Source organism: Lampris incognitus, chromosome 10 (assembly GCF_029633865.1).
Source record: "Lampris incognitus isolate fLamInc1 chromosome 10, fLamInc1.hap2, whole genome shotgun sequence".
In the NCBI taxonomy this organism is placed as follows: Eukaryota; Metazoa; Chordata; class Actinopteri; order Lampriformes; family Lampridae; genus Lampris; species Lampris incognitus.
The window spans coordinates 24,059,050-24,076,139 of record NC_079220.1 but is presented as its reverse complement, the minus strand read 5'-3'; the positions used below and the strand labels follow the sequence as shown (position 1 = coordinate 24,076,139).

The window sequence follows — 17,090 nt, the reverse complement described above, 5'->3', positions numbered from 1 at the left end:
GAGGCGGCAGACCAGGCTCCCTCAGCTGATCCAACGCCAGCTCTCCCAGCCATTAAACAAAACAAAAAAATCGACGATCAAAATAAAAACTTAACACGATGACACCAACTTAGACGTGGACAAAGACACTGCATAGTCGGTGCTGGGTGAGCCCGCCATCTTCCCACACTGGAAGCCCACTGTTCGGTAAATATTGTAATCATAATTAATGGTATGATTAAAGCATGACGTATATATGTCACAGGTTGAGCTTTAACCCTTATTGTGCAAACATATAACATAGATAGGACTTATTTAGATCTGAAACGTTCAACAAAACAAAAAACAAAAACAACAAAAAAGGTGATCATGACAGTAATTGGTGTCTTTCATCATATAGGAAGATGCCTCAGTAGATTAGATGCCTGCATAATTGAAGTACTTTTTTTGTATCAAAGTGCGCATTTTGTAATCCATGTAATATCAATTAACCGAAATAATTAAATCAACAGTTTTTGTTTTGTTTGATAAAGGTATTGGTACCAACCGAAACAAAAAATGACGTCAGTGTGGTATTGAATGGTAGGTTAAAGCATCCTTTATTCAATTACTCCAACTTCTGCTTTCTAACCAGCTTCTGGACACGTTTGCAATATTACGACAGGTCCTGCTCACCTCAGTTGGTTTTTCCGGAGTGATTAAAATGTCAAAGCCAAACCTGTAATGCATCCTGACTTAAGCTTGACTAATAAAACCTGCGAAGAAGACATCGCTGTGTGCTGTAAATTACCCCAATGAATTTAGTTTTCAGCTGTGAATGAGAAAGAGGTAATCAATCTTTGCAAGCTCATTCTAAATGTCAGTTAATTAAGGTGTGTGTGTATGTGTGTGCGTGCATGTGTGTGCATGTGTGTGTGCATGTGTGCGTGCATGCCTGCTCATTTCCCTCCACATGTTATTCATTAAGAGCTCAGCCACGCGTTCAAGCTAATCTTAAAGTTTGCTTCCTTAGATATAGGTGCACGGTTAAGATGAAGCATGACCCTTCCAGTTAATTCTTCTGGAGTCACGAAATTACAGCTTTTCTAATGGGGAATAACTACGGCTGAGAGAGAATGTATTAGCGTCAGCTGAAGCGTAGTGGAAGCTGAGGTTGATGCAGACTCTCTCTCTTATATATGTTAGATATTTAGACCCAGTGCTGTGTCACAGAACGGGAGGGTGTGCAGGGTTTTGAGACGGCAGGATAAAAAGTGAAAAAAAAAACAAGAAAACAACCCTCGACAAAGGAAACTTCTGATGACCGGGGAGTGTGAGCTGGTTCAGACTGGTTCGTCTGGAGTTGCATGTACCCCCCCCCCAAAAAAAGAACAAAAAAAAAACCCACCACCACCATCACCATCCTGGTTGTCTGGCATCTTCTCTCCCTTTCATCATCCTTACTCTCCTCGACAGAGGAAAAAAAAGGACACACAAAATTAGGAAAACATGTCCGTGGGTTCTAGTCCCCGTTATCAGAGGAAATCAAGGCCCTCACCTGTCCCAACCTGCACCCTGCTTGGTCAAAAACATTTGAAATATGTAATTAAGTCCAAGATGAGAACAAAATAATTCAAAACGGATGTCAACGTCATCCAGCATAGCTTTCCAGGATGTAAAAGATTTCTCACTTTCTCCTTCTTCTGCTGAGAAAGAGTTGCTCTCTCAGAATACAAGCCCTCAAATATGTTCTTGATTAAGTGCCACTCCGGAGGCCACGTGTCTGTGAACGTCTACCTTCTCCCATTCTTCTGGAATTGCACCTTTAATCCCGGGTAGCATGTGTTAAACTGGTGTATGCCTTTGCTCTCAATTTCTCCACAGTCAGCTGGGTGAGTGTGAGAGGATTGGACTGCCCCCGAAACAGCAGCGACTGTATTTCACATAAGATGAAGGAAGCGCTTTAGCAGGATACATTTTCTCATCGGTCCTACCAAGGCCGAGTCCGGTGCAAAACCTTTTGTTGTGGCCTTACACTGCAGACCCATTCACAGTCCCCTCTCTCCCAGCCAAGGATTTACAGGTTTTTGCACCAATTGATACTGGTGTTATGACAAAAGCATAAATCCTGAAAAAAGACCTTATCAAAAGACCAGGATGAGGATAACGATGTCTTCATTTTCAGTGCTGTCACCCCACAGCCCTCCACGGGGTCCTTGAATGCCTTTGTTTTGGTGTAGATTTTGGTAAACTGACCTTGACGCGGGAAGGGAAAAATGGAGCTTATCAATGGGAATGTACATTTGCCAGATAAAATATGTAAATTTAGGCATCCGGGTGGCTTCGCGGTCTATTCCGTTGCCTATCAACATGAGGATTGCCAGTTCGAATCCCAGTGTTTGGTCGGGCGTCCCAACAGACACAATTGGCCATGTCTGTGGGTGGGATGTGGGCATGTGTCCTGGTCGCCGCACTTGTGCCTCCTCTGGTTGGTCAGGGCACTTGTTTGGGGGGCGGGGGCTAGGGTGAATAGCGTGATCCTCCCATGCGCCACGTCCCCCTGGCCAAACGCCTCACTGTCAGGTAAAGAAAGGTGGCTGGTGACTCCACATGTATCGGAGGAGGCATGTGGTAGTCTGCAGCCCTCCCCGGATCGGCAGAGGGGGTGGAGCAGTGACCGGGACAGCTTGGAAGAGTGGGGTAGTTGGCCGGATATAATTGGGGAGAAAACAAAAAAAAGGGGGGGAGGTAAAATAAACAAATTACTAATAATAATAATAATGATGATGATAAAAGAACAGTCCATGCCTCTAATTAACTTCAAGAACACACAACTAGAGCCAGAGGTGTGGAATCAAGTCGTATGACTTGGACTTAAGTCTGACTCAAGTCACAAATTTTATGACTTTAGACTTGACTTGACGAAATTACAGTTTTTCTCAATTACTTTGGCTCATTTCTTGAAACAGCGTTAACAATCTCAAAGCTCTTGCTGCATTTGTCAAAACAGCTTATATGGAGAACACCATAGCTCACCTGCAAATGGTGCTAACTCACCAAAAACATGTAACTCGTGCTTCAAAACAATGTTATTGTCTCATATAAAAAAGTCAATGCCCTCAACATTTCCTTTGAGTTGTATAAACACTGGTGGTCAAAATGTTTAGATGTTTTGTTCGTATGGCAATGGACCCTGTAAATGTTCCTTATATCCACATTTCAGTCTTGTACTACCCCCTCCCCATTGGCACTGAATGTTACTGTACTAGAATATTTGTGTCTAGCTAACTGAATGCTGTTGTGTAACAAACTGAATACTATTCAGATGAAGATTTCCACAGTACAAGATTTACTTTACACATACATATCCATGGAAATTGTTACGGCATTTTTATTTATGTAAAGTAATTGTCTTTTACACCACGGTAATTAGAAAACTTACACAGCACAATATAATAAAAATACAATACAAAAAAAGGAAAATACAACAACGTATAGCCTAACACTATAACACAATAAAGCTGGATTCTACACTAAAGACTCCACCTCACTGAACGTCCTGTCACTCCTGTCTGTCTGGACACAGATTTTCAGTGACATCACACCTGATATTTTCCCTTGCAATGCAATAGAGGTAACATCTTCTTGCATGCCGCAACCATCCCCTGCAATGTTCTGCTGCTATGTCATCACAAGCAGCAGAATATTGCGGCAAGCAGAGACATTTGTTCTTGAGACTGATGATCATATACCTTCCACCTCCATGCAGAAAATAATTCCTCAATTGGATTCAGGAATGGAGAATATGGTGTAAGGAACACCATCAGCATCCTTTGGTGGACAGCAAATCATTCTCTGATGACATTTGTGTGGTGGAAGCTTACATTATCCCCATTACAAAAGTTGGCAAGTCATGCCTTACCAAATCTCTCTCATTCTCAGGGATAAGATCTCTTTAGAGGGTGTTCAAGAACGCCAGAAGTTCCTATGTGTTGTATAGGCCAATATTGGGGAATATGTGTAACTCACGTCATTCTCGGACATTGCAGCACACAGTGATATTGCCTCCACGTTGGCCTGGCACAACCACCATGGCTCGGTGGCCTATAACATGTTTGGCCACTCCTGCCTTTGGCCAGATTGAAACCAGTCTCATCCACAAACACAAGGGTGTGAGGGATTTCACTTCTTTCCTGATCCCTTATTCTCTATATAAAAAAAAAAATACTTGCAAGTAGACTTTGACTTTAATACCAGTGACACTTGGCTTGACTTGCACTTGAGGCTTTTGACTTGAAAGACTTGATCCCTTCTCAAAGCCCAAAGAGAAAATGCTTTTAGAAAGTGTGCAGACAGTCAGCTCTTCATCTTCATAATTACAAATCAACCTTGAATCATCCATATAAAGCATAAATCATTTGCATAAATTTAGTATGTTCACTGTTAGTCTGTTGTCAAAATTTTGAAATAGCATTCAATTTGATGAACATATAATGACTTCTTTACACTTGAAACTCAAAGTTTAGGACTTGGGACTTGATTTGAGTGCCAAGACTTGAGACTTACTGGTGACTTGGAAAATGATGACTTGGTCTCACCTCTGACCAGAGCTCTCCATCAACAGTTAGGGCCACGGGGTCCTACAGAAAGAGCTTTAACTGGGTAAATGTGTGAAATCTTATGACACTTCAGACTTTAAGCGAATTATCATCAAAGCAACTTTTTACCTGATATAGTAATCATCTTTAGTCACATAACGTTATTCTTTCATTCCACTTGTGCAACACAGCAAAATGGCTAACAATAAAAATTACAACATTTGATAAAGTCTTCAAGTGGTTTTTCATTCTAGGAATATGAGTTGGTGGTTTACTCACATATGACATTTGGACATAAATAACATATGATAGACAGACTATAAAGGAAGATAGATAGATAGATAGATAGATAGATAGATAGATAGATAGATAGATAGATAGATAGATAGATAGATAGATAGATAGATAGATAGATAGATAGATAGATAGATAGATAGATAGATAGATAGATAGATAGATAGATAGATAGATGGATAGATAGATGGATAGACAGACAGACAGAGAGACAGACTGATTGATTGATTGAATTATTGATTGATTGGTGGATAGATCGATAAAGGAGGCCTCAGTGTAAAAAAATCAGTGTAAATAGTAGCATATTATTAATGTAATAGAAAATTCATTCATTCATTATTTATTTACTTATTTATTCCACTCATCTCCAGAAAAAAAAAACAATCAGGATCAAAACACAACTCTATTTACACGTCCCATGACTGAAAAGGAGCAGGGAGAAGAAAATCTTATTTTGCCTGCCTCTTGCTCAAAACATAAATAAACAGTAGAAGTAGATCGTCTGTCAATTACAATTACTTAACAACCAATACTTACTGTAACATGAGAAAAAGAAAACAAAAATAATCAAAAGCCATACACAATAATTCACCATCAACTAAGGGAATCGTTACCTGACAACTCCATATTGTCTAACTATTCTTTCTATATGCATTTTCTTGAACTGAAATATATTTATACAACCCTTTAAATCATTCCGTAGGGAATTCCAGTTTGATGCCAACAACTGAACTACACATCTGCTTTAACATAGTCTGTGCATACTGTTGCTTAAAAATAACTTTCCTTCTATGGCTCTCATCCTCTGAACTGAAAACAAACATTTGTAAATGTTCTGGTAATACTCTGCTTTTTGTCCTGTACATAACTAATAATAACTGTAACTCAGCTAAATCTTTGTTTAATTATTCCTGACTTAATAAACAGTATGTTATCTTGTTCTCTTTAATTCACTGTATGAATAATTATTACTGCTCTTTTCTGTAATATATTCAATGGCTTTATATTGCTCATGTATATGTTACCCCACATTTCCACACTGTAACTAAAGTATGGCAAACTAAGTGAACAGGACAGAATTCACATAGCCTTATAATCTAACAAATACTTTGCTTTATTCAAAACACAAATATTCTTAAACAGCTTTGCTTTTACATATGCTATATGGGATTTCCATGTCAGTTTGTCATCCATTATTACACCTAAAAATCTAAATTCAAATATTCATTCAATATAAACTCCATATATAGACAATGAAACGTTTTAATCATTTCTTTTTATTAGCAAGACCTATAAACTTAGTTTTGTTCAAATGTAATGACAACTTATTTTCCCCAAACCATCTTTTAGGAGTGACCATTTCATTTACAATGCTTTCTGCTAATGCTTTCAATTAATCTCCTGAGCTAAAAACAAAAACAAAAACAAAAACCAAACTGTCAACTGTCATCTGCAAACAAAACGAACTACAATATCTTTGAAGCTCCATATCTATCATTAATATACAATATAAAAGGTTTAGGCCCCAAACCCAAGCCGTGTGGGACTCCACATTCAATTTCCTACACTCAGATGTATTACCAGCAAGCTGTACATATTGTTGCCTGTTATCTAAATATCTGCTTAACCAGTTTAGAAATAGTCCTCTCACACCGTATGTATGTAATTTAGAAATTAAGATGATGTTATGATCAATAGCATAAATTCCTTTTTTTATCAGTAAATGCTTAAATACATAAATACAGTAAATATTGTGTATTTCTTATTTTCTATTGCTGTTGTAATTTATTCCATTATATTCATTAATGCCAAAGCTGTAGACCAATTTGCCCAAAAGCCATACTGGCTCTCACTCAACAACTTATTCCTTTCAATAAAATAATCTAATTTTTTGTACGGAGAGTTTTTCAAGCACTTTGGAAAATTATGAAAGCAAAGACACTGGTCTATAGTTACTGAAGCAGTGTTTATCTCCCGTTTTAAAAAGTGGAATAACCTTTGCTATTTTCATTCTGCCTGGAAAAATACCTGTATGAAAAGAAAGATTGAAGTACTGCTTGGAGGTTTTCTTATTCAATTAATAGTGTTTTTCACTATAACCATGTCGCTCCCATCACTACCAGTTGATTTCTTGTTTTTGGATTTTGCTATAAAAGATCTAATTTCATTTTCACTCACCTCTCCAAGAAACATAGACTGCAACACTTTACCTCCCCCATTCCAGCCACCCACTATTTGCCTATCATTATGTTTTATTTAATTGCATTTCCATGATTAGGCCCAACATTTTCAAAAATAAATTAAATTCAATTACCACTCCATTCATGTTTTTTATGACCTTATTATTGTCACTAATGAAGTGACTGGGCAAACATGTGAAAAAATAGTTATTTCCTATTACACTGTTTAGCATTTTCCACGTACCTTTGTCTTTTCTTTTAACATTTCATTGTACTATTTTTCTTGGCTGGTCTTATTATAATTGCCGACTTATTTTTGTAAACCGTGTATTGCTATTCAGCAGTCTGTTCTAAATTGTATGAAGTCTGTAACGTTTGATTTTCTTTTCACATGCATTTTGTAAGCCCTTTGTCATCCAAGGCTTTTTATTATAACTACATTTATGTTGACATGGTATTTTTGGGCAGTGTTTGAGAATGATAAGTAGCTCTTTAGAAATGTCTCATATGCAGCATTTACCTATCCTATACGTGAACCCCTTTCCATCCTTCTTTTAAGAGGTCAGTCCTGACCTTGTTTATTGCTTCATCAGTTCTTACCATGACATATCTGTAGCAAGTTTCCTCATTCTCTCTTATTACTTGATAATCATATATTGCAAATACAGGTAAATGGTTGCTTATGTCATTTATTACTAGCCCGCTTTTAACATTGTTCTCCGTGACATGTATAAAAAATATTGTTGTTTAATGTTGCATGACTGAATCAGTGTTATTCTACTGGGCTTGGTGATTAATGGGTAGAACCCTCTGCTGTATTATGCATCCAGAAAATCTCATGTTTTATGTTTAGATACATTGAAGGGGTCAATATTAAAGTCCCCACAGACTATAAATGTTTTACTTTCATTTGGCCGATTCATTAATTCTTGCAAGCTATCTATAAATGTTTCTAAATTTGACCCTGGTGTTCTGTATATGCAAGAAACAATATTTCTCATCCCATCCATTTCAGCTTTCAGTTACACATTCCATTAAATCATCAGTTACAGTCGTCATGCTATATTCATTCAACTGGTCTGCATTTCAAGTCACTGTCCACATGCAGGGCCACGCCCCGTCCCTCTGATTGGTTCTATTGATATAATGTAAATAATAACCCTCAATATGAAAATCAATACCGTTATCTCAATTTAACCATGTCTCAGATAAGGCTATCACTTTGAATGCACTTTTAAATTTATTCAAATATTCATTGATCTTAGTGAAGTTTGCATAAAGACATCTAGATTTGAAATGTAGCGAAAATGTATTGTCCAGTTCAACACTGTCATTAAACTGATCATCAGAATAATATTTACAAGTGTCACTGACATGATTAAAGACATGACTCGCCGGATCGACATCATATTCGAAATAATATATCTTATGCTCCATGTAGTCAGAGCTTAAAAAAAATGTCCCTTCCGAGTGGCTCGGTCATTTGTTTGTTTCAAAATAGATTTGTATACCTACAGGCAATCTAACTCCTTCGACATTTGTCTCTGTTTTAGAAAGTCACCCATACCATTTCAGTCCTTCTTGCCAATCTAAAGAATCCAGGAATGTCTTTATGCTGGACATCAGATCACGTGCTGGTGTTCTCCTGCTGTTGGAGTGGGACCTGCAGCATGGACTCCAAGTCCGGCTCCCCAGCTCAAATCTCCATGTTGACATCATACTCACGTAGACCCTCTGCCGCTGCTTGGGGGTTGTCCAAACTTGATTTTTCCATCTATCTCAAACATGTTCAGTCTTGCAGGAAAAAGTATATGTGACTTGATCTTTCTTTTCTGAAGTTGTTTTCTTACTTGTCTGTATTTTGTTCACTCCTTAAACCCTTGGGTAGTGAAGTCTTCATCAAAATATATCCTGCGGTCATTCACCTGAACGTCCTTCTTTTCCCAGATGGCTTGAAGCCCTCTTTGCCTCGCATTGTAGTTTTGGAAGAGAACTGTTGATTTAGCTGGGATGTTCAATGTGCTCAGGTGCACTCTTTCAACATGGATTTCACCAGTTTCCCCTGTATTAGGTTTTCCACACACTCACGTTTCTCAGGCACTGCATAAAACCTTAGATTCTTCCTTTGGGCACGACCTTCGAGATCCTCAAATTTTGCCTCCAGTAGTCTCTGTAAATGCAGACTGCGCACAAGGCTGGATTATGGACTGGGCATGCCGGGCGAGTGCCCGGGGCCCTGGACCACGAGGGGCCCCAAAAGGTCAGGGGGATTGTGTTCGCATATAGTAGGGATCCACAGTCATACCCTACAAGGGACGTTTGTTCCAACCCTGCGTTACGATGCAGGGCCCAAGCTAGTCTCTATTGATGTGGGGCCCCAAGCTACAGTCTCTACTGATGCAGAGCCCCAAGCTACACAGTCTCTATTGATGTGGGGCCCCAAGCTACAAAGTCTCTATTGATGTGGGGGCACCAAGCTACAGTTTCTATTGATGTGGGGTCCAAGCTACAAATTCTCTATTGATGTGGGGCTCCAAGCTACAGTCTCTACTGATGCAGGGCCCCAAGCTACAAAGTCTCTATTGATGTGGGGGCCCCAAGCTACAGTCTCTATTGATGCAGGGCCCCAAGCTGCAAAGTCTCTATTGATGCAGGGCCCCAAGCTACAGTCTCTACTGGTGCAGGGCCCCAAGCTACAGTCTCTATTGATGCAGGGCCCCAAGCTGCAAAGTCTCTATTGATGCAGGGCCCCAAGCTACAGTCTCTACTGGTGCAGGGCCCCAAGCTACAAAGTCTCTATTGATGTGGGGCCCCAAGCTACAGTCTATACTGGTGCAAGGCCCCAAGCTACAAAGTCTCTATTGATGCAGGGCCCCAAGCTACAGTCTCTACTGATGCAGGGCCCCAAGCTTCATTGTTTCATTGTGTATAGTTAAACAAATGTGCTAGCTAGAATTTCCATGCTGAAAAATAATTAAACAGATAGTTTTACTAAAATATGTCCATATTTCACTAAATTATTTGCTCTGAAATTCCTGTTGGTAAGCCGTTGTAAGTGGGAAGAAGGCTTCACAATATGTTTGTGATGCTGTGAGCTGCTATTCTCATCTCTGTTTGTTTTGTGATTCAAAATTGTGTTGTGCTTTGTAGTCACCGTCCAAATCCCATGCAGATTGGCATAGCATCGACTACCATGGTGGGTATTTGCTTTATTTTTACATTTAACAATGTTTAGTATTGTTTGCGTAGCCTATCTGACAGAGCGGGGGGGGGGGGGCAATGGACGTGCGTGCTCCGGGGCCCTGTGGCGGGTTAATCTGGCAATGACTGTGGAGAAGCACTTTGGTCATACCAATCTCACAGTCCTCCTTTTCCACAATTCTTAACTCTGTTGCACTCATTCTTATTTCCAGTTCCGCGATGCCTTCCCCCGATTCATTTATTTCCTTCTTCGATGCTCCAAAGTTCCCGGCAGTTTCCATGCAGAATTCTCTGACTTCTTTCAATATTTTTGAGAGTCCCAAGACACCTTCATCAGGTTGATTTTCCTGAGGTGGACTGTTTGTGCAGAGTTTTGTTTGTTTCTGTCTTTATTTCTGCTTTGATATTTTTCTTTTATTTTGTGCCAAAAAAAAGAGCCTTGAAATAGTTAACAAACATTTTTGTTGTAATCTCAATTAAGGAATGCTTCCAAAATCGTTGTTTGTAGAGTGTTGTATCTGAGTCCCAGTAGAGACAGCCATCTGAAAATGTTCAAACGAACACAAGAAAAACGACCAACATAGACCCCTGACTATTGGGCTCTAGCACCCATAGTCAGGGGTTGTAGGTAGTTGATTTTGTTGATAGTTGATTTTATGCAGCCGATAGCTTGATAACAGTCAAACCAGGTGTTTTATGCGTCTATAATACAGTATTCATGGTTCAGCACTAGCTGGTTGGTACTATCAGTTAAAACCTTAGCAGTTGGAGCATCCGGGTAGCGTGGCGGTCTAGTCCGTTCCCTACTAACACGGGGATGTCTGGTTCGAATCCCTGTGTTACCTCCGGCTTGTTCGGGCGTCCAACAGACACTACTGGCCATGTCTGCGGGTGGGAAGCCAGATGTGGGTATGTGTCGTGGTCGCTGCACTAGCGCCTCCTCTGGTCGGTCAGGGCGCCTGTTCAGGGAGGAGGGGGAACTGGGGGGGGAATATCGTGATCCTCCCACGCGCCACGTCTCCCTGGCGAAACTCCTCACTGTCAGGTGAAAAGAAGCGACTGGTGACTTCACATGTATCGGAGGAGGCATGTGGCAGTCTGCAGCCCTCCCCAGATCGGCAGAGGGGGGTAGAACAGCGACCACGATGGCTTGGTAGAGCGGGGTAATTGGCCGGATACAATTGGAAGACAAAGGTGGGAAAAATCCCCCCCCCAAAAAACAAAAACAAAACTTAGCAGTTATTTCGTTACAAGAGGTATCTGATGTTGACTATCAGAGACAACACTATCAAATACTAACATCTTGAAATATCCTCAGACATGTCGTGGAGGCACCATAGGCTTCATACACACCCACCTGAATTACTGAGCAGATCTCAATACATCCACTCAACTATCTGAAATCAGGCTTACACCTTGTTCACAACATTACAGCAAGTTATCTGTAACTCTGCAGTGATAGGTTGACGGAAGCAGCAGGACTGCTAATATATTTTTAGAAACCAACACTTAAGCCAATGAGACGCTGTGCCATCATGTGATCCATAACCACTCCAGTTCATTGGATAGATATCCATAGATCAGACTCTTTTCAGCTTGATCCACTGGCCTCTTTAATGTGCTGCTGTAGCCCTTTATCATAAATGTCCATAGTGCAGGCCACAAGTACTGTACATGCATGGCGCCCATTGTGAAAGGAGTGTGCCATAGCTTTCCGGTTTGACTTTTTATATATGTAAACCAGCAGAGTATTCTGTCAATATGACTGTTTTAAACAATCTTGTTGTTTTTCCCTGAGTAGACCACCTGCACCTGTATAAGTGTAGAGCAACATTGATCATATCCAACTATGGCTGTATTGCTTTGCAAATTTCTGTTGCTCCTGTGTACCTTTACTGCAGTTAATCCAGTGCCAAGACCTGAGGCTTGATGCAAACAAAGATACGAGCTGTAAAAATCAATAACTGACGGCAAGGAGGACAAATGTCACTAGCTGTGAAAATTCAATAGACAGGCCTACTTGGAGTGTGGTCCCTGTCCCAAATTGAGATTAATACTGCGTTACTCCACCTGTCCTTATCATCAATCTATACCATGAATAAAACCTTACGGCGAGGTGGTGCGGTGTTAACAAGATGCAAAGTGTTCCTATAATTGTTGCGATGTCAGATTGTTGGCGCAGTCAACGCAGCATATTACTTTCCTGCATCAAAGGACGTGCAGTCAATCTTATCTGTTAACTCGGGTTTACACTCTTTCACCTGACAGCTGTGGGGATGCTATGCTGTTAGCAACGCCATCTGTGACATTGCACTAGTAGTGTGTTAATGCTATTTTAATGCTTTTTGGGTCATTAATAATCGGTATAACTTCATCTATGTGGGCAGAGTAAAATGTTTGACTTTGGTGGGGAAAGATTAAGAACACGTCTCAAAACAGTGAGCAACACAGTGCTCTGTTGATACGCTCTTGCATCACTGTGTAACCCGGAACATGGCTGCAACATTGTGTGTGTGTGTGTGTGTGTGTGTGTGTGTGTGTGTGTGTGTGTGTGTGTGTGTGTGTGTGTGTGTGCTGTTTGCAAGTCAGGGTGCCGTTCCATCTCATGAAAATTAATGGTTACCTGTGGCCCCGATGCACCCAAGACAACAAGCCCAGATACATAAATAAAGCTAAATGGATCGATATTTCCAAGACTTTAGCGGTGGTAACTTATGAGCACCTTTACCCTGAGAGAGACAGCTGTGAGAAGGGTTAGTTTTTAATCTTAAACTTTTCCTCCCACAAATAATATAGCCTGTCATTTCACCATCAGAACTGCGTGGCAACTTACTGAATATCCAGAAAGGGATTTGAAACGGTGGTGAAATGTGGAAATGTAAGCACCGGGACAATTATAGTCCCAAGAGAAAGCGATTACAATTTTAATAGTCTCACGTTGGTGTCTTTTTTTTTCTTTTCTTTTTTTTTGCAGGGCTGTCAGTCTGGGGTTTGGGCCAGCAGAGCTTTTCCATGTAGTGGAAACAGTGAATGCATGGAAAAACAGCCCATGCATGCAACTTTCAGCAGCCAAGCCCAGCAGGTTTTAGAGGAAGGCTATCTTTGGAGACAGGCTTTCAACTGCATCACGATATCAAATCCAAAATGTTTCAGATGAATGATACATGCTAAGATGGCAAAGATTTAATACATAATTCTGTTTACATATGCAGAGATGAAATATCTGCAACCCCTTTGCTTACATGATGCAATCACTTATATAATTATTGCAGCATAGTACATGTTTTGCTTGTGCGATCTGATGCCAATACCATAGAATATCATTTGATGGGGCGTCCAGGTGGTGTAGCGGCCTACTCTGTTGCCTACCATCTTATCTGTTGTCTTGTTTCACCGACGTTTTTTTGTAAAGCGACTTTGAGTGCTAAAAACGCACTATATAAGATTGTTCATTATTTTTATTATTATTATTATTATTATTATTATTACCAACACAGGAATCGCCAGTTCAAATCCCTGTGTTGCCTCCAGCTTGGTCAGGTGTCCCTACAGACACAATTAGCCATGTCTGCGGGTGGGAAGCCGGATGTGGGCATGTGTCCTGGTCACTGCACTAGCGGCTCCTCTTGTCAGTCGGGGCGCCTGTTCAGATGGGAGGGGGAACTGGGGGTAATAGCGTGATCCTCCCACGCGCTACGCCCCCCTGGTGAAACTCCTCACTGTCAGGTGAAAAGAAGTGGCTGGTGACTCCACATGTATCGGAGGAGGCGTGTGGTAGACTGCAGCCCAGCAGTAACCAGGGCGGCTCGGTAGAGTCGGGTAATTGGACGGGTACAATTGGGGAGAAAAGGGGGAAAAATCCATTAAAAAAAATGATCATTTGATTAGGCAAATATTTGATGTAATCTATAAAATAGAGGCTATTATTTAAGACCAGGCATTTGCTGGACATTTTACGGTATACTGAAGGATAACACACAAAATATTGTTATCTGTCTATACAATCTAAATTATTGCTCTGTTGAACGAAAAAAATATGCTACTTTATCTATCTCACAGAAACAGGTTTGTTTTTCCTCGTTCCGAGCGGTGGTTGGGTGTGATAAAATCTAAAGTTCCTCACACAACCTTTTCTTGGAATTTGTTGTGCTGTCTTGCGTACTTAAATGTGCAATGCATTATACAATATACGTGCATCTCTGCAGAGACTTGTTAGAAATGAAAAAGAAGAAATGTTTCTTATTTTTAGACTTGGTTCAACTTTATTTACATTTTTATTTGTGGTTTGTGGGCTTTGTGAAAGAAAGAAAAACTAATCTGCCTGGGCTCTTACATATTGGCATTACTGTCATCCAGGGTAGCAGAAAAGGCATCTGAAAACGTACAGCATGAGGACAGAGATGGGGGGGGCAGACAGACAGACAGACAGAGACAGTGACAGAGCGGGGAAAAAAAGCTGTATTTCAATTTATCAGTATTGTTTTTATCTTTGTCTCTATCCAGGGGACTTATGCCTCGGACTCTGGACAGCCAAATCACACTGGAGAAGACTCCGAGCTACTTCGTCACCCGAGAGGCTCCCAGGCGCATCTCTAGCATGTCTCATGAGACCAAGCTAATTGTAGTGGTGCGCAATCCCGTCACGAGAGCCATCTCCGACTACACGCAGACCCTGTCCAAGAAACCCGACATCCCCACCTTTGAGGAGCTGGCCTTCAAGAACAAGAGCCTGGGCCTCGTTGACACCTCCTGGAATGCCATCCGCATCGGGATGTACTTTCTGCACTTGGAGAACTGGCTACAGTATTTCCGCCTCTCGCAGATGCACTTTGTTAGCGGTGAGCGCCTGATCACGGACCCGGCAGGCGAACTAGGCCGAGTGCAGGACTTTCTGGGACTGAAACGCATCATCACAGATAAACACTTTTATTTCAACAGAACCAAAGGCTTCCCGTGCCTGAAGAAGCCTGAGAGCAGCAGTCAGCCACGCTGCCTGGGCAAATCCAAGGGCAGGACGCACGTGCAGATTGACCAGGAGGTCATTGAGCAGCTGCGGGACTTTTATAGGCCTTTCAATATTAAATTCTATGAAACGGTGGGACAAGATTTCAGGTGGGATTAAGGACTGGAAGAGAGCTGTGACTACCTCAGTAAAGTCATTGGGTTTGCAGAGCAAATGCTTTCAAGTTAGAAAAGGAAGTGAAAATTGCGAGCGAGGTTACCTTGACAACATAAACCCATAGATGGGTGAGTGTATGATGTTATGTGTAAATTCATGTCATCTTAAAGCATCCACCGCTTGATCATGTACCTGGTTTAACATTGTGCAGGGTTTCTCATTCCAATAAAGATACTGAAATGCTACTTTTTTTTATCAGGAAAAAAAAAACTGCCTCAGTGGGGAAAAAAAAATTCACAAAAATGTCACTTGGCTTGAAAGGAGACTGGGCATCACCATGTGAGTTAATAAGCTGTCAGACAGCATTAATGACCTTCGCAATGCCTTCAGTACCCTGTCAATCAGCCACAGTGGGCCTATATGAAACATATTGCTAAGTACACTGCATATTCACTCACTTTACAGAACCTCCATATTCAATTCAGCTCAAATGAGGTTTCAACAAAAGCTATTGCAAAGCTATTGCAGATGGCCAAATTTATATATAAAAGCAAACCTTCACCAAATAAATAGAAATTATATAGATGAACAGGTAGATAGAAACAACACTGAACATGGTTGTCATATCTGTAAGATTCCTATGAAAATTTTTAGGCTTACTTTGACCATCTGAAAAGAGTGTTAAATCCAGGAATACATCCAGCACATCTAGTTCATTCTTCGACCCTTTGGCCCAAGGATTCTGAATGGGTTGTTTTCTTACAGTTTCTCACAGGGCAAAATTAGCTTTTTGTCTACCCCTGAAGTTTGTCATTCAGTTGTGCCTCACTGAAAACTCAATCACTGTGGGGCATCAGGGTAGCGTGGCAGTCTATTCCGTTGCCTACCAACACGGGGATCGCCGGTTCGAATCCCTGTGTTACCCCCGGCTTTCTCGGACGTTCCCTACAGGCACAATTGGCCGTATCTGCGGGTGGGAAGATGGATGTGTGTATGTGTCCTGGTCGCTACATTAGCACCTCCTCTGGTCAGTCGGGGCGTTTGTTCAGGGGGGAGGGGGAACTGGGGGTAATAGTGTGATCCTCCTACGCGCCACATCCCCCTGGCAAAACTCCTCGCTGTCAGGTGAAAAGAAGAGGCTGGCGACTCCACGTGTATCGGAGGAGGCATGTGGTAGTCTGCAGCCCTCCCTGGATCGGCAGAGGGGGTGGAGCAGAAAATGGGGGGGGGGGGTCAGAAATAAATAAAAATCAATCACTGCCTTCAACTTGTGGAGCTACGTATGGCTATGAGAATAGATTCAGCCTTAAGGTAACAGAGAAGAGCTGCACATTCATTTCCATGCACTACATCCCAAACAATATTTGCAAACTTCATACAGCAGTATTTTCATGTTTGTATAACATACTGAAGGTTACCTCACAGCTATTTCAGTTTCATGTTCATTTATCATGTTCATTTAACTATGCTACTGTTGGGCGAAGGAGAGGGAGAGGGGGAAGGCATGTCCAGAGGCAGTTGGAGAGGAGGAAGGGTAGGAGTGTGGAGATGAGAGTCGGAACTTTGAATGTTGGCACTATGACTGGTAAAGGGAGAGAGAGCTTGCTGATATGATGGAAGGAAGACAGGTAGGTATACTGTATGTACAAGAGACCAGGTGGAAGGGGAGTAAGGCCAGGAGCATCGGAGGTGGGCTCAAACTCTTCTACCATGGTGTGACTGGGAGGAAAAATTGGGTTG

The 17,090-nt window shown here is 41.3% G+C and overlaps 1 protein-coding gene across 1 annotated transcript in view; it reads left to right on the top strand.

Annotated features, from left to right (window-relative positions):
• The window catches only part of hs3st2 (heparan sulfate (glucosamine) 3-O-sulfotransferase 2), a 35,785-nt gene extending 20,432 nt beyond the window's left edge, over positions 1–15,353 (top strand). Inside the window, exon 2 of the mRNA XM_056288259.1 lies at positions 14,735–15,353. Within this exon, the coding sequence (XP_056144234.1) occupies positions 14,735–15,353 (619 nt within the window). The remainder of the gene's footprint in view (positions 1–14,734) is intronic.
• Positions 15,354–17,090: the final 1,737 nt, after the last annotated feature.